Here is an 18,503-nt window from a genome sequence, read left to right as displayed (position 1 = left end):
GCTTATTTGTCTGGTATAACTTCCTTGTTCCTGCTCCCTTCTGCCTACAAGTCTTTCATTTTGTGAAAGACATGCTCCTTAGAACTCCTTTCTATCTGCTAGGTTGGATGCTGCCTGATTCAAATTGATTTTTGCTCAAATAAACTCTTAAATTTAAAAGCATGCCTCACTTCATCTCTTAACATATCCCAGCATAATGAATGGCCATTCTGATTTTTACTTTTTCAAAGGGAGCTGATGTTTTGTTTTCTCACTACAAATTCACCACATAACACAGGTTCCTAGGTTGTGTAACCTTGATCATAGACTCTAGAAAATAATAGACAGTGGCCAATTTTTCCCCTCCTAAGTGGAGATGATAAGGTAGAGCTATAGAAATCCTTAGGTGCAGGCCTTGCTCAGCCAGGTCCTCCTCCTCCCTCCACACACACTTTTCTTTCGTTCTCCTGCTCTCTAGGTATCCCAAGGTCTCATCAAGGGAAACAGAGAACCTGTAACACCCTTCTTGCTTTTAATGAAATTCCAGGTAGCCTATTGTGGGGCGGAGCTCCGGTTTGGGAGAAAGGGGGGGTGCTGCTTGCACTGATTAGACGCTTTCCCTGTGTCCTCGCTATGGGCACATCAGCAGCGTGCCCAGTGGGTGAGAAGCCAAGTCGCCGCCAGGCCACATCGCAAACCAACAGTCTCTAGACGCACCTGCCAGTACTCTTCCCAGCTTAGGGTTTGGGTCCCGGCCCCGCCCCCTGACGGTCCAGGGGTTCCTTCGGCCCCGCCTCCGGCCCTCACTCGGCTCCTGGCCCCACCCGTGCGTGGTGCCCTCGGGAACCCTCGGCTGGAGGGACTCGCTCTCCCGCCGAGCCCGGTCGGGGCAGAGCCCGGTCTGCAGCTGCGAGGACCGGAGCGGCGGGAGGTGGCGCCTCTGGCCTGGAGCCGGGATTCGCGGCCATGACAGTGTCGGCCCGCGCCTTGTGGCTGCTCCGCGGCCGCCTGGGCCGAGTGTCGGCGCTGGGCCGGAGCGCGGTGTCGCTCTTGGCGGCGCCGGGAACGGCCGGGCGCGCGTTCCGGGGCTTTCGGAGCAGCGGCTTGAGGTACGCAGCGCTCCCGGACGCTCGACCTCCTCGGGTCAGGGCGCTCCCGGGTGCGAAGCCGCTGGCTGTGGGAGGGGCGGCGGCCGCTGGCGCGGGCGAGGCCCTAACGCGTGAGGCCGGGGGCTCCGGGCTGCCGTGCGGCGCGGCGGGGCTGGGGGCTAGGCCGGCCTTGGCCCCGTACTTGGCCTTGAGGGCCGGCCGGGCGGGTAGCGTCGGCCTCGAGTCAGGCACCTTGGCCGTGCTCTGCGCTCCCTGGAACTGCAGCAGGTGCGGTTGAATGACTGAGGAAGACCTTTGAGGCCCAGAGGAGAGAGGCCCTAAAAACACGTGGTCTGCTTGTTTGAAGCATTTGTTTTGGTTTGGGTTATTGTTGTGTTTCGTAAACAAAGGAGTGGGCGATGGCCAGATGGTTTAGTAGTGTTTGAGTTTCTGACTTTCTTTGTTGGTGGTAATACTGAGGTCTTTTCCAGCTCTAAAATTCTTAATGATTTCACAAAATAAGGCATTCATCTTGACTTCTCAGTCTTTTTCTGTATGGCGCTTCTCGAATCTCTGTATTCTTAGATTGACGTGCTCAGTCTTAGATTCTCTGCATCTCTTTGGACCTTGTTGCTGGCTGGCAGATTGTGAGTATGGTTTTAACTCTTCTGCACAAATAGTGCCCAGGAGCACTTCACCTGTCCGTCATCTACTTGTAGCTGCAAACTCAAATCTAAGAAGCTAAAAATATATTCCCTTGACCCAGAGCCAGTGAGCCCAGAAGAGATTCTGTTTTCAGACTTTAAGGGCTTCCAGTAACGTGCTTTCACTGCGGTTTCATGTGACCAGAGATTGTGTCTTACTCGTCTTTTTGTATCCCCAATGCCCAGCACTGTACCTGGAAGAAAGTAAAGATCGGCAATGTGGAAACATAGCTACTGCTGTTTTAACTTAAATTGATTAACTCTTCATTGTATATATTTGGACCTTAGTCTTGAGTGACTGAAATTAAAAACAAATATTCCCTATCGGGTTTACTTTGGACGAGGTTTCTATGGACTACTTGTCCTCCACGAGGATATGTGAAAAAATAACAGTGACTCAGAGTTCTGATTGTGGAAGCTCTCATGGTGTCTGAAAAAATTTGCCAGTTGGTTTGGAATTATCGACTCTACAACCTAGGAAAAGCAGATTCTGTAGAATTCTATTTGTGTTACAGGTTTGAAGGAATTATGCACTCTAGTCGCCTTTTTTAGATAATTATTTTTGGAATTTCAGTTATTTTACGGCTTCTTTCCAGAGTGAAGGTAACCTTTTTCAAATTGTATAGGTTGGTTAATTTCCCTTTGTCAGCTGATGTAAATAGACAACCTCATCACCCTATCTTCTCCAAGGATATTGAATGAGAGCCACGACAGTTAAAACCCCAGCATCTCATTGAAGCCACTTGCTACACACATGCACCACCCATATGGATAATTGAGATCTTTTTAAATTGAATTAATGACCTCTATAATTTAAAGTAATTGAGTGCAATAATTTTGGAAAGCTATTTTAATATAAAGAAGCATTGCTTTCAACCCAGCTGCTTTCAGCTCCATTTGATGCAGATTATATCTGTATAAAAATAAATAATACCTTTGATAGGTTTTAATTTTTTCAAGGCAGTACTAATTAGGTTAGGATAGGGTGGTGTTTTTGACATCCTCTTGGCACTGAGTACCATATATGAAGGTGAGGTTGGCTGTAAGGTTGAGAAACACCTGTGACTGGTGGGGCTCGGGTGGGGAGGAATGCAGACAGTGTGTCGATGCTCATTGGTGTCTCTTTTCTCTTCTAGGACCAGCAGAGAGAAGAGATTCCATCTTCCAGAGGTCGCCACTGTCTGCCTCCCCACTTGTCCCCATCCTCAGTCATCTCTTTCAATATGTAGTAACTCATTAGTTGTCTAGTTCTTCATAGTGAATGTGGTTTAAGTCTGACATCATCCTATTGACTTAAAATTTGAGCCTTAGTGTTATTCTTTCTGAAAAGTGTCTTTGAGTTTGATAAACTCTTTCCGCAATGATATTGACTGTTCTCAATTAACAGATTTATTACCAGTTTCTGGTACAGAGCCTTAAATGAAAAATGAAAAAGTATTTTTGATTATTTTTTATATTTTTGGCTAGGTACCTGTAGTAATGGAATAAATAAATGCTTTTTTAGTGGAGAATTTTTTTTTAAATAAGCAGAATTTCAAGAAATAATGTTTGACAGAATTTGAAAGTTACAAAACCTTGAGATATCATTTAATATTTATATCTCAATGGTTTCCTTTTAAAATTTGCCGTGAGTTTTTTTTCCCATTTACTCATGAAAAAATAGATTTATTAATTGGAAGAAAATATATTTCATGTCAAAGAAATAAATAAATAGCCCTTCTATTTGTTGCAGCTTATTGTTTCTTAAAATGAATTACCTAAACAGCCAAAAAGTTACAAATAAAAAATTCTTGGTGATTAAATTTTCCAATTTTGCCTCACTGTGTGAGGAGTTTACAAATCAAACTGTACTTGGGTTGTAAACATCGCATGAGTCCGGCCCAGTGTTTTTCAGTGTTTGGAGCTGGGCAGCAGTCTATCCCATTCGGAGGCAAAGTTGACAGACTTTGTACATTAATGCCGTGCTCAAATCAGATTTGCAGGTGTTCTACAGCGGGGACTTCCCTAAACGCTGCTTTATTGCCTGAACTCATTTTTAGTAACTAAATGGATATCCCAAGCATTTGTTCCATATTTATGCTGTTGTTCAGTATTCCAAAAAAAAATTAACTTGGCAGATTTTCCCTTTTTTCCCTGTCTTACTATGATTGCTTTCAGCGTTTGCAAAATTTTGTGTACTGACCTACAGCTGTTTTTGGAAGCCTCACCTTTTCTTTGTGTCTCGCTGCCAATGGCTTTATCATTTTTGCAGCTAGGCCAGCATTTTAAAAAACTACATTTTTGGAGCTAGTAAGAGATAAGCGGTTTATGTTATTTAAATAATAATGTCTTGTAGAGCGGATAGTTTAATAATTTTAAAAAGACAAATTTTATTTATAAGGCTGTTCATTTTTCTTCAGACTCTCTCCTCTAATACTTACTCAGTTTCTCTCTCTGCTATAGAATTATTTGATTTAAAGATCCTTTTATCCTCATGTGAAGCTTGAAGGACCCAGACTCCAGTTAGGACCATTAGTAAAGCTGATTTTCTATAGCATTATATCAACGAAGATAGAGTTAGTCCCAGTGACTAGCAAAGGCAGTTTCTCAAAGGCATATTTTATTTTGCTGGCAAATCTAGTGTGATTTTCCTATCTTAATGCCTTACCTATTCTAATGAAAATGAGGTATGATAGTTTTTATTTCTAAGCAGTTCTTTTGTCATTTTAAATTTAGAACTAAAAGTTTCACCATTTAGTGATTTATATATTAGTTTTATGTCTGTGTCCCAGCTGTTCAGAGATAATGTGTTCTAACGTAATGTCTCCAAAATCAAGTTTTCTGATTAAAAAGGATCAATAGATGAACAAAGGAGACTAATACTAATCTCAGATCTTGTTACTCAGTCTTGATTTTAGTAATAATCTAGCTGTTTCTTTAATGACCCATATCTTTTTTTTTTTTTTAAACAGTGTTGAGAATTGCTATGGTTTATTTTATTTATTTATTTTTATTTATTTATTTATTTATTTATTTATTTATTTATTTATGGCTGTGTTGGGTCTTCGCTTCTGTGCGAGGACCTTCTCCAGTTGTGGCAAGGGGGGGCCACTCTTCATCACGGTGTGCGGGCCTCTCTTGTTGCGGAGCACAGGCTCCAGACGCGCAGGCTCAGTAATTGTGGCTCACGGGCCTAGTTGCTCCGCGGCATGTGGGATCTACCCAGACCAGGGCTCGAACCCGTGTCCCCTGCATTGGCAGGCAGACTCTCAACCACTGCGCCACCAGGGAAGCCCCATATCTTTGTTTTTCAGATGTTTTGAAGTTATATTATCCTTTCCTGTTAATACCCTGATGGGATGATAAAAATAGCAGGAGAGAAACCCACCAGATTATCTTCCATGGTTACATACTCTTCATGGAATTCAATGGAGCTCAATGAAGATTTTTTAAAATAGTTTGGCTTAGGGGTGATTAAGTTGTGAAAGGATGCTTAAAGACATAGGAGCTTGGGTGAAATCTGAACCCAAGAGATTTACTATTAAGAAGTGCAATTTGGACCAGAAAAAAACCCACCTAATTTGTGTATGGAATATCCAAACCTAAATTAGCGTCAAAGGAGAACCCAGGGTTGGATAGTGTCCAAGAAGGCTTATCCAGCTCTTCCACTTAATATTGCATCATATGCATTTTCTGTGTTGCCATTGTTTTTGTTAACATTTTGACTGCATCATATTAAGTCAAGTGGCCATTAACTTACCTAACCATCTTGCTATTGTTTAATGTCTAGTCCTTGAAACATGAAATAATTTACTCTCAGATTCAGGTCATGTTCTTGTCAACATCATACCAGCCAGGTTTGTTCACTTAATGATCTGAACTCTACTTGGGTTTCTATAATTACTTTCATTAAAGAATGTGCCTAGAGCCAAGAGACTATTCAAAGATTCGTAATTCTAAAGTGAGGGCATATTATAGTTTAAAATACGTGTTTCCTCTTCCCACTTCAGCTATTTATCATTAACTCTGCAATGAATATCATCTTGCCTTTGAATAATCCAGTTGTATTGTTGAAAAATAAATTCTTATTAATATTTAAGGGAACATTAAAAAACTTGTCCAAGATAACATAATTAATAAATGGTGAAGACAGGATTTGAACCTGCATGATCTATCCAGTGCTTTACTCTACAAGCAATTTATAATTGTTGACATATCTCCCTCTTGCTTTTCCTCTTTCTGAAAACTCTAATTAAATCCTGTAGAACTTTTGTGAATCAAGAAAACTGATTTTGCGTATAAATCTTAAAAATTGTCTAGTTAGATTTCCTTAATACAGGGTGTCTCTTAGCCTGGGACTTAATGGATAGAATTTAGGGGATCCCTAAACTTAGATGGGAGGTCACTAACCTCTAATAAACTTAGCATTTTCTTCAGTGTTGAATGTTGGCCTCAAACCACAGTAATATTTGTAGTACTTATGATATTGCCAGTGAAAACATAGATATTTTAATAACAGTTGATGCAGAGATCTCAAAACATGATATACACTCACCACTACTTAGATATTATGGTAGTAATTAGACTTGCCACTAGATCCTTTTATTTAACGCTTTAAAAAAAAAAGTGATAACAATATTTCAATAAAATTGGTTTCCTTGTAAACCTGTGTATTTTATGTTAAACATTTTAAAAAGATTGTTCTGAGAAGATGTACATCGGATTCAACAGACTGCCCAAGGGTCCTCATGGTACAAACTTTAGCATCTAAGATTTTTTCTGCAAAAATTATGGATGTTTAGGTTGCTACTGATGTTCTAAGTTACAGGTTAGGGTCCTGAAAGAGTTAAGTTACAAAATTGAATAACAGAATCACACATCATGAAAAGAACTTGCTTTACTTTTTTTGACTTATAAAAGTATAATTTCTGATAAAATTACTTCACGGTGTAAGATAGTATCTAGGATGTGAAATGAAATGTTTTTAAAAGGCCACAAACTTAACATTTCTAAGTATTAATTTACTTTAAAAAAACATTCACTTACTTCGAATAGCTCCCTAGTACTACTGATTGGTTGGTTTTATTCCATACGTAATTTTGCCCTGGTTCCCTTGAGTTTGTTTCATTTCTACTGTATAGTTAATTTGAACTCAAAATCTTCAAATTATGCTCTAAGATACAAGGCGATTAAACTATGCTAAGGACTTGCAGAGATATTTGAATTGCTAATTACCATATTTGGCTTTTTCATCTTTATAGATCATAAAACAGTTTATTGCATCTCTAAAGTTGTGGTTGAAAATGAGATTGAAACATAGATGCAGAAGCAAGATGTGAAGTATACAAATTAAATACACTGTTGATCTTGAGCAGATTTTGTTATTTTACTGTTTTGTGAAGGAGTATTTAGATACACAAGAAAAGTAGTGATTTTTTTCCTCCTGTTTACTACTTTGTTTTAGTTAGTTAAACTAAATTAACTTCATTTAATTCTAGGAACTATAAATTTAATTTAATTCTAGGAACTGTAGATTAGGATGGTTGCAGTTTATTTTCTGGAAAGTAAATAGGTAAATAAGCTCATAGAAACAACACTAAATGTTGATGGCTTTTTAGTTGCATATTACTTCTGGTTCTCTGAATACGTCTCCATCTGTTACTTAACAGAAACTAGGAGAGCCATTTTTACAAATCAGCCAATCAACTCCTTAGCCAAATCCTCTTACGTAAGGTCAATGGAGACCATTCCCATTATATAGATGAGGAAATTGCATGCCTTTGAAAGCAGTTACGTGACTTGTCCAACTTCATTATAGCTACTAAGGGTGAACCAGGGCTGACACTCGGTACTACTGGCTTTGGGTGAGTAATTTGTACTGCATTGTGCTGCCCTACTGCTAACTCTCCTCCCTAGCCCCTTCATTATGATTTATTCTTTCCTAATGAAGCCATATTTAGTGCTAGCCTAGAAATGGAGGGGAGAATAAAGTGCTGAAAGGGAGAGCTCCTTGTTCTGCCTTCTTTGGGGGCGACTTGCAACATTTCTGCCTTTGCAGGAGATGTCACCTGAGCAAGTAATGACAGGGTGCATTGTGTGAAAGATATCTAAGGGGTCAAATTGACTTCACTTTTGATGTGTATTAATGGCAATGTCAGTATATAATTTTTTGACGAAACCACATTTTTAAGAGTAGAAAAACCCCATTAAAGTAATGAAAATTACATATTTAGAATATTTATTGACTTATATTAGTCGACCTATAAGAGTTCTACTGAAAACTATTTTCAAAATTAACATTTTAAAATATAATTTATACCCTTATACATTAAAACAATTTAAATTTTTAATATTAATTTTATGTTAGCACATTTACATTTTTATGTTAATTATGTGACTGTTAACTTTTAACATATGACACATTCTTGGTACATATACATACAGTTGACCCTTGAACAATGCAGGGGTTCGGGATGTTGACCCTCCAGAGAGTCAGAAATCTTCACAGGTGGCCCTCTGTATTTGCAGTTCTGCCTTCTCAGTTTCAACCAGCTGAGAATTGTGTTGTACTATGGTACCTAGTTAATAAGAAAAATCTATGTATAAGTGGACCCATGCAGTTCAAACCCATGTTGTTCAAGGGCAACTGAACTTGAATCAGTTTCTTAGCCATATCTTCATTTAATGCCTTGATACTGATAATTTTCTGGGAAAAAAACCAAACATGCTTAATTTAAAAATTAAATTTGCTGTGTTTTCTTATAAGTTGCAAATTACTCTTTTCTTTAGACAGTAGTATTTTTAGTTTTAAAAATACTTTCTCTACAGATGCTGCTAAAGCACCTGGTAAACTCAGAGCAAACTCTTCTAAATTGAACATAGTCTCAGTTCTAGTTTTTTTCATGAAGATGTTTCAGCCTAAATATTTTCACAAGTGCTATTTTCATGTCTCATTTCAAAGTACCTTTCTTTGACAAGTATTTAAGATAAAAGTCATCAAATAAGTTGTATCTATTTATGATTTTTAAAATATTTTGCCGTATTTAGATGCGGTAAAATGATAGGTCTTCTCAATTATGTTCCATTACATTACAAAATATAAATTTATTCAATGAAAAATAGGAACGTCATCAAAAGTTCTTCCCACAAATTGGGATATTTTAAATTGGGATTATAGATGTATTTGTTTACTAAGTCTGTCATAAACAAAGTACCACAAACTAGACGGCTTTGTGGAGGAGGGGATACTCCCCTTTTTTTCCTCTTAGTTCTTTTAGCTGGCAATTAAAATGACATAAGCAGATTAACCAGAGAAAACCAAATTTGTTAAGTACATAAGGGAATTCACATAACCATGAAGAATTCCAAAGACAGTAAGGCAAGATGAGGTATATATGTTATTCTGGACTAAGGAGAAGAAGGTAAGGGTCTGGGACTTAAAAGAAAAGTAAGGTAATTCACAGGAAGATGAAAAGAGTTAATGTTTGGTGAACAAATGTTTGCTGGGCCATCTAGAGACAGTGGGACACAGAGAGGACTTTGATCAAAAACAGGCCTTGCTAGGTTCCTGCTTGTCTACCACACCTAGTTCATACTTTAGAATGGTTATCTGTTGTGATAGCTCCTTCCTGGAACCAGCATTCTATCTTAAGTTCTTTTAGGCATTTAGGGGGAAGTTCAGAGGTTTCTTCTGGAGTCTATTAAGCCTTGGTTATTTTCGGCTGGAAATAATCTGCATGCCAGAGTGGCACAACTTGGGGCGGCCTGCCCTGAACCCCATCAGTTTATTTTATTTATTTATTTATTTATTTATTTAATTAATTATTTTTTTTGGCTGCATTGGGTCTTCGTTGCGGTGCATGGGCTTCTCACTGTGGTGGCTTCTCTTTTTGTGGAGCACGGGTTCTAGGCACCGCGGGCTCAGTAGTTTTGGCACGTGGGCTCAGTAGTTGTGACTCACGACCCCATCAGTTTAAAGCAACAGAAACTTAACCTCACACCTGTGGAGGCTAGAAGTCTGAAATCAAGGAATCTGCAGAGCCATGCTCTCCTGGCCTCTCGTTGCTGGCAATCCTTGGTTTTCCTTGGCTTATAGCTGCATAACCCCAACTCTGCCTCTGTGGTCATATGGCCATCTTGCCTCTGTGTCTTCACGTGGAGTTCTGTCTTCTCTTCTTATAAGGACAGCAGTCGTATTGGATTTATGGTCCACTCCACTCCAGTATGACTTCATCCTACACCATAATTACATCTGCAAATACCTTATTTCCATATAAGGTCACAGCCACAGGTACCAGGGATTAGGATTTGAACATAACTTTTTGGGGACACAATTCAACCCACAACAATAGAATTTCAAAATTGCTTGTATATTGTTTGAGGCATCATTATTTAATTAGCTCAGTACTTCCCTTGCTTTTGAAGGGGTACATTTCTGTTTGTAAGCTTTGGTTTCGGTATTTGCAATTCACTAAAAGTTTCAAATCTGAAGCCTCCCCCTGTGTCTTAGCCTATTTTTTGAATATGTTAACAATTTCCAACAGATTTTGAACAAAATGCAACACTTTTAGGTCTTTTTGGCTCATTTACAAAATAGATTTTTAAACACATTTCTAAAATCTGTTGTAGGCAATGAAGAGAGAGTACATTCAAGTTTTTGTATTCAATGTAAACTTCACAATAGCTTTGTAATTTAGTTACAATAAGTGAGTTTATGTGTACAATATTTGTTAATTTATCAATTTATACTTTAGTTGGTAGATTATAGCTTGTTTGCATACAATTATGGATATCTTGCTCCATGACCAGTTTCAAGCACATATGCTTCATAGGTTTCTTTGTATTGAAAGTAGCTGACCACCTATCTAGAATACTAGAGTGGGGATTTCTGCTTTGAGAATGATGGGGGCATAAATCAGTGGTTCTTAACTGAGGCTTAGCAGAACCACTTTCTAGGTGTTTTTGTTAAACCCTGTGAGATTTTTAGATCTAGCCTGTAGAGAGCCTCAAAAAGTTCCTGGCAATTCCTTAGCCAGTCTGTCTCATCAACTGTGAGTACTGTCGTGTTCTGTAAAAGAAATTTTGTCAGAGATGAAGAAAGTTTTCTTAAGAGACAAAAGTACAAACTCTAGAGGCAAAGATGGTTTTCACATTAGAATTAAGAACTTTTCATCAAAAGTAACCATATAATAAGTGAAAACACAAGCCACATACAGGTGATACTTGATACATAGATATACTTGATACAAGATTAGTGTTCAGAATGCATAAATAACTACTACAAATTAGGCACAAGTTAATAATCCATTAGAAAAATGGTCAATGAGGAGGAACAGGCATCCCATAGAAGAGGAACTCCAAATGGCCAATAAACCTATAAGACATCCAACCTCTAGTAATTAGGGAAATGCATAGTAAAACCACAACAAAATGCTGTTTAGCTAATTGGTTAATTTAAAAACTTTGACAATATCAAGGAAGTAGAGCAATAGAAATTCTTAAACGCTACTGGTGGACTTATAAATTAGTGCAACCACTTTGGAAACAGGTTGACATAAATTGAACACACATAAATGTATCTTATAATATAGCAATTCCATCCCTGGGTGTAAACCTTAGAGAAATATTATAATATTCCATGTTATTTTATATTTATATCATGTAAATGTGATATATATCATATATATCATCTATATTATACATTATCATATATAGTATACATATGTATATTATTATATTATAAATAATGTATATTATTATATTTTTAATATTTATAGATATAAACATTAGGTTAAATGATAAAAGAAAGGAATGGAAAGGAAAGCAATGCAATTATAAACCCAAATTTCAGGATTGTGTTTAACTCTATGGGAGAGGATCAGGTTTTGGTAGAGGAGGATTACGAAGACAATTTCAATGACAATGGTAATATCTTTCTTAAACTGAGTGGTAAGTTTGTTAATTTTACTATTATATTTTCTTTTCATGTGTTTTATAGATATTTTGCATCTACTCATTTTTAATATAATTCAAGATCTGTTTTGATAGCACTTTAAAATATTCTAAGATAGAAAGACATATCCAGAATACTACCTATCTCACCATTTTATTTTGTATATTTCTTTTTAATCTTTAGCCATATACATGCACATTTTAAGTTATAATTATGTACCTACAATTTTTCATTTAATTTCTTCACTTAATTTTATGCAATGAGCATTTTCACATATTGCTGTTTTTATAATTATTATTTTCAGTGGCTGCATAGTAACTCCAACAAATTATAATACAGTAAACAATTTAACTCCGATAATTCCACAAATATTTGATAAACACAATGTGCAAAATACTCTTAGGTATTAAGGATGTCATAGTAAATATAAGCTTCCTGTCCTACACAGCCTAGAGTATAGTGGGGGAGACAGTAATTTTAACAAGGACTTAAGATACTACCTGAGGGTAAAAGCTGGGTGCTGTGGGCACTCATATAAGAGGCAGATCCCCAGGTTGAAGGGGTCAGAGAACATTTCCCAGAGTGCTTTCCAAGCTGAGACTTGAGGACTGTGTGGGAGGGAAGGAGGAACAGATTTGGTGGGGATGTCAGAGAAGTGAGAAGGAGGATGAAGAGTGTTTCAGGTCGAGGGAATAGTGTATGTGAAGGCCCAGAAGTGAGAACCTAGCACAGGTGATAAATGCAGCAATGTGTAGTGTGGGACTTGGTGAGCACAGGGAAGCTAAAGAAAGCTCATGCAGGGGCGTGTAAGCTACGGGACGTTTGGATTTGAGTTAAAACTTCCTTTCCTTAGTTTTTCATGTCAAAAACTTTGGAGTCATATTTGACTTCTTTTTCTCACACCCTATACCCAATCTCAGTAAATTCCAGTGGCTCCACCCTCCAAATAGTTTCAGAATTAGAATACTTAGCATCTCCACTGCTACCCCCCTTGCCCAAGCCACCCTCATCTCTTGCCTGGGATACCACTAGCCTCTTAACTGGTGTCCCCACTTGCCCCTTCTTCCCGTAGAGTCTTTCCTCCACATTTTAACCAGTTATCACTGAATAATGAAAATTAGGTCATGAAAATCAGGTCAAAATTTCTAAATGGCGTTCTTTCTCATAATAAAAGCCAACATCCTTCTGAATGCCTGTAGGACCCTATGTGATCTGATGTCACACTACTTCTCTGACTTCATGTCCTGTTCTGGTCCATTTGTTCTTTCTAGTGTAGCCACTGGCCTTCTTTCTATTCATCAAACATACCAGGCACATTTTTGCCTAACGTCCTTTGTACTTGTGGTATATTTTCCTTAGCCTAAATTCTTTTCTCCAGATAACCACATAACATGTTCCTTCCTTTCCTTCATTTATACTCAGATGTTACCCGATTAATCAGAGAAGTGACACCTTAACCAACCTCTGTAAAATGGTAACTCTGGCCTCCAGATGTGCCTTTTTTTCCCCCCATGTTTCACACATGATATGTTAAATATTTGTTTTTAAAAAAAATTTGCTTATGTCTTCTTCAACTAGAATATAGTTTCCATGAAAGTGAGCAATTTGTTTTGTGCATTATTATTTATATTCCTGGTGCCTAGAATAGTGCCTGGCACATACATGGTTTTCAATATGTATTTATTAAATTAATAAAAACGGGACATGTAGTACAGTTTTAACAAGGGAACGGATATGATTCCATTTGGAAAATCACTCTGGCTGCAGTGTGGAAAATGGACTGGCAGAGATCAAGACTTGAGCCAGGGTGAATTCTTAGGAGTGTGTGCTTCTGTGGCTGAACATTTGAGTTGTTGCTGATATGTAACATTTTTCAACAATGTGCATGTTGAAAAAAACCTCGTTTCTTTATGCACTAAAGTCTATATGAGCTATTAATGTGTGTGTTTACCATTTCTTCCAGCATATGGACAGATACAGGCATTCTCCCACTGAGCCTCCACTAAGTCCGGGTTGCTTCATTTATCCTTATATTGTGTCTCCCATAGAGCCAGGCTTGCTGAGGCTCTGCAGTGACTGAGGGAATCAGTGGGATGGGCCAGCTGCTACTGAAAATGCTTTAAGTCCCTATTCATAATTGGGTGGCAGCCTTTTGGGTGTTTACCCATAAACACCAACTAGGCCAGGCCATATCATGTCAGCTATAATTAGCAAGCTGAATTAGCACATTGGTACTATAATGTAAAGCAAGCCCTGTCACCTCAGACCCCAACAAAAAATGTGCAGTCAGGTTTAATCTGTAGGTAGATTGTCTTTTTGGAAGTCAGGAATCAGTTTATGCCATTGTCATCTGACATTCTCAGGGTCACACAGCTTTGTAGTGTCTAGGCCATAATTATCCTGGATTATGTTCAGTTGTTGCCAGTTTCACAATAACCTATGACTAAATCATTGTGTTTAACAGAGAATCAACTAATAAAACATGTAAGCAGCTGCATTGCTATTCATATGCTATAGAATGCAACATGGAGCTCAGATGGTTTTATATTTTAAAATGCAAATATATGTTCTTTACTATAAGAGTGACTTCTAGTCTATTAGCAGATAAATTTGCTTCTATAGCAGAGTATTTTACCTATCTGAATATTGCTGGCACAATTTAATTTTTGGAAAGTATTTTTTTTTAACTACCTGAAATTGTTTGCCATATCTGCAGCCCTTAGTACTTGTTAACATAGGAGGTCCTTGTTTTCTTAGTATTAAAAGTCCACTTAAATGAATCAATAACAAATGAGCAACAGGAATTCAAAGTAGATAGTGAAAAAAGTTCATTACTTAATCCTGAAAAATAAAATTTAAACTCAAAAGTGAATGTATTTTATCTTAACTTGATTTAGTCTAATAATTATGTACTAATTATTAGAATGTACAAAGACACAAATTACAAAAGCTCACTCAAGAAATGATAGATAACCTGAAGAGCCCTCTGTATTAAAAAATTTTAATTTTTAGTTTTAAACCTCACCACAAAGAAAGCTCCAGGACCAGATGGCTTCACAAGTGAATTCTACCAAACATTTAAGGAAGAAATAATACCGATTCTACACAAACTCTTCTGGAAATGTGAAGAGGATGGGATACTTCCTAACTCATTCTGTGAGCGCAGTATCACCCTGATACCAAAACCATACAAAGACAGTACAAGAAAAGAAAACTACAAATATCTGCCATATACATAGCTGCAAAATTTTTTTAAAAAAATTGATGAAATCCACAATATCTGGAAAGGATATGTGGGAGGTTTATCCCAGGAATGCAAGGTTGGTTTAACATTTGAAAATTAATGTTATTTACCATATTAAGAGACTAAAACCAAAAAACCATTTGATCATATGATCATCTCAATAGACACAGAAAGAGCATTCAGCAGTATCCTGATATAAAGTCTATTCAGACTAAGATAGAACTAAGTCATAAAACTAAATGCGTAACCTAAACCCATAAAACTTCTAGAAGGAAACATGGGAGAAAACCTTTGTGACCTTGAGTTAAGCAAAGATTTCTTATGCACAATACCACAAGCATGATCCATAAAAGGAAAATTGATTAAAATACATCAAAATTGAGAACTTATTATACAAAGACACAATTAAGAGAATGAAAAGGCAAAGCATAGACTTGGAGAAAGTATTTCAAATTATATATCTGATAAAGGACTTGAATCTAGGATGTATGAAGAACTCTCAAAACTCAATAAGGAAACGACCTATTAAACAAAAGGCAAAAATTTAAATTACACAATTCACCAAAGAAGATAGGCATATGAAAAAAATATGCACGTGAAAAAAAAATGCTCAACATCATCATTCATTAGGGGAATGCAAATTAAAAGCACAGTTAGGTACTATCATATATCCACTAGAATATCTAAAATTTAAAAGACCGACCATATCAAGTGATAGCAAGTATGTGGAACAACTGGAACTCACATATACTTCTTGCAGAAATGTAGAATGGTACAACCACTTTGGAAAGCAGATTGACAGTTTCTTACATATTTAAACATATACCATATGATCCAGCCATTCTAGTCCTAGATATTTGCTGGAGACATGAAAGTATATGTGCATACAATGACTTGTACATGAATGATTGTAGCAGCTTTATTTGTCATGACTAAAAACTGGAAACAGCACACGTATATCTATCAACAATTAAATGGATATACACAATTTGATATATCCTTACAATGGAAAACTTCTCAGCAATAAAAGGAGATGCACTATTGATCAACATGAATGATACAGCAACATGAATGAATTTTAATTATGCTAAGTGAAAGTAGCTAGATGAAAAGGAGCATGTAGTGCGTGATTCCATTTTTATAAAACTCGTGATAATACAAACTAATATATAGTGACAGAAAGCAGATCAGTGTTGTCTGGAGGCATGACAGGGACAGATAGAATGGTGAGATTACAAAGGGTTACCAGGAAACTTTTGAGGGTGATGGATACGTTCATTTTCTTGATTGTGGTGATGGTTTCTCAGATATACACATATACTAAAACATCAAACTTTACGCTTTAAATATATGCAGTTCATTGTATATCAATTATACTGTAATAAAACTATGACCAAAATTAAGACAGTGGAGCAAGATTGATACACTGCATTTACCATGACCTTCCATGTCTTGAAAGTGGAAAGTAGACAAAATTAGAATCAAAAGTAGAGTTTACTTATAATTGTATTGTCTAACCAATGTATATTTGCTCAGTTAATTGTTTACTCATGGTTATGATTATTATTGAAATATACTTTTGTGTTGAACTGAAGAAGTGTTTTTCAAACACGATCACGCACAAGAATACCTGTGGGGACCTGTTAGATGTGCAGATTCCCAGGCTCTCTCCCCTCTCCCAGGGATTCCGAATCATGGGTGTGGTCATGGGGTCTAGGAATATGCAAGTTCAGTAAGGTTCCCAGGCAATTTTGATGTATGTATCCATAGACTATATTTCAGAATCACTTCTTAGCAGAACATTGTTTACATCAAAATTGTTTGAATCTGAATGAACTCTGTGGACCACTGGTGCCAGGTTGATATGGAATATTCTCAATCTGGTAAATGTATGTGTACATCAACCTATTAGGGAGGGGGGTTGACTTATTTGGAAGGGGCAGCAAGTTTGCATGTTGTTTGTGCTGGCTGATATTCATGATGGCTGCTCTCACTAGAACATAGAAAATGTACAGGTGCTTGAAAAAATTAAGTTGCTATAAGGTTTTTCTTTCCTCCTTTTCTTCTCCTTCACAATATTCATTGACCTGCTTTTGATATTTTGTGTAATATTCATGCGCTATAGATCATGCTTTCACCAGGCCTTTCAATAGTGAAAGGACAGGGACCCCAGGAAGAAGGAACCATCTTTTACTTTATCGGGTACCTTTAAAAACTAAGCATGCAGTAGGAGCAACGTTAATTCACCACTTTTAAGTTTGAGATCATGGAGAGCAGGAAAACCTTCCCATAAGGCATTTTTTGTGCCTTTCCAGAGATAGATTTATGTCCTCTATCAAAGTATAGTATTTCTTACCTACTTAAGCACTTAAAAACTGCCAGGAAGTAATGTTTTGTGCAGTTTTTCTATTAGAAATGATGCCATGGTGTGGGTGTTTGGGTAGGGGGGCAACTGAGCCTTACTGGCCTGGTCCCCACAGTAATCAATGACAAGCATGGCAAGTCTGGCAGCTGTTGTCACAGTTGTCCTTGTCCTGGAGCTGTGGGATAAAATTTTTCCTTGAGTAAGTGAGAAGAGTTGTGTAGTACGGAGCTCATGACTTCAGGGTCTTGTACAGGATATTCTACTAAGAGTGAACTGATTTTGCCTTTGGGTCAAAAGGCTATGGGGCCACGTACATACACCATGGCCTGGAGCTTTGAAGATGGGTGCCAGTTTTAACTAGACTGTACTGATCTGTCTCTTCTGAAAAAAATAGCAGAGCTTTTAATACAGCCAATATTCTAGAGCCAATATTCTAGATCTTTAGTATGTGGTTTGATAATTGAAATATATATATGTGAAAGTTATGTATACTATAGATAGATTGTAATGCAGAACTAAAAAGCAGAGTTGGACTCCTTTGAAAAAATTATAAATATATTTTGGAACCTGAAGAATGAGCGTCAAATATACCTGAAAGAAAGCAAATTTTGGTTGCTCACTTGGGGAATCATAAATGTTTTGTTCACTCTTGTACCTTAAATTTATGTGGTTGAATATTCCTTATTGCCTTTTTAGTACTACGTTTATTCCTTTGTTTTCCACAGACATGACGCAGTTATTATCTCAGGAACTGAAATGGCCAAACAAATCCAGAAAGAAATACAGCGAGGTGTGGAATCTTGGATTTCCCTTGGGAATGGAAGACCTCACCTCAGTATCATTTTAGTGGGTGATAACCCAGCAAGCCACACATACGTCAGGAAGAAGGTCAAAGCCGCTGCTGCTGTAGGTGGGGACGTGTTTTAGTTGTACTTGTTACTACGTGTTTTCTGGTTTTACTTCAAAGTGTGATAATTATGAATGATAACTGTCAACTAAGTGCTATTTGAATTACATGTATTATTATTATTATTTATTATTATTATAGATTATTTAGTTACCGAAGTTTATATTCATTTCTTACTCTTTTTCTTCAAGTTTCTTATTGAATCAATTCAGTGTGATTTCAGATCCTATGGTGAGATGTGAGAGCAACATGTTACATTTAAAGGGCCTGTTTTTTTGCTTTAAT

General features: G+C 37.2%; 1 protein-coding gene across 8 annotated transcripts in view; it reads left to right on the top strand.

Annotated features, from left to right (window-relative positions):
• Positions 1-786: 786 nt before the first annotated feature.
• The window catches only part of MTHFD2L (methylenetetrahydrofolate dehydrogenase (NADP+ dependent) 2 like), a 148,271-nt gene continuing 130,554 nt past the window's right edge, over positions 787-18,503 (top strand). For 4 of the 8 annotated variants that reach the window (XR_009503443.1, XR_009503442.1, XM_059924037.1 and 1 more), the window contains exons 1-2: positions 787-1,088; positions 18,037-18,221. Coding sequence is in view for 5 of the 8 variants with exons in the window: in XM_059924037.1 (XP_059780020.1) it covers positions 946-1,088; positions 18,037-18,221 (328 nt within the window). In the remaining 3 variants the exon portion in view is untranslated. Of the gene's footprint in view, positions 1,089-2,907; positions 3,378-14,658; positions 15,023-18,036; positions 18,222-18,503 lie in introns of those variants that run through there. The other 4 variants (XM_059924038.1, XM_059924040.1, XM_059924035.1 and 1 more) reach the window with 4 other exon arrangements.

This window comes from Balaenoptera ricei, chromosome 5 (assembly GCF_028023285.1).
Source record: "Balaenoptera ricei isolate mBalRic1 chromosome 5, mBalRic1.hap2, whole genome shotgun sequence".
In the NCBI taxonomy this organism is placed as follows: Eukaryota; Metazoa; Chordata; class Mammalia; order Artiodactyla; family Balaenopteridae; genus Balaenoptera; species Balaenoptera ricei.
Note: the sequence above shows the minus strand (reverse complement) of the source record. Positions and strands in the feature narration are given on the sequence as shown.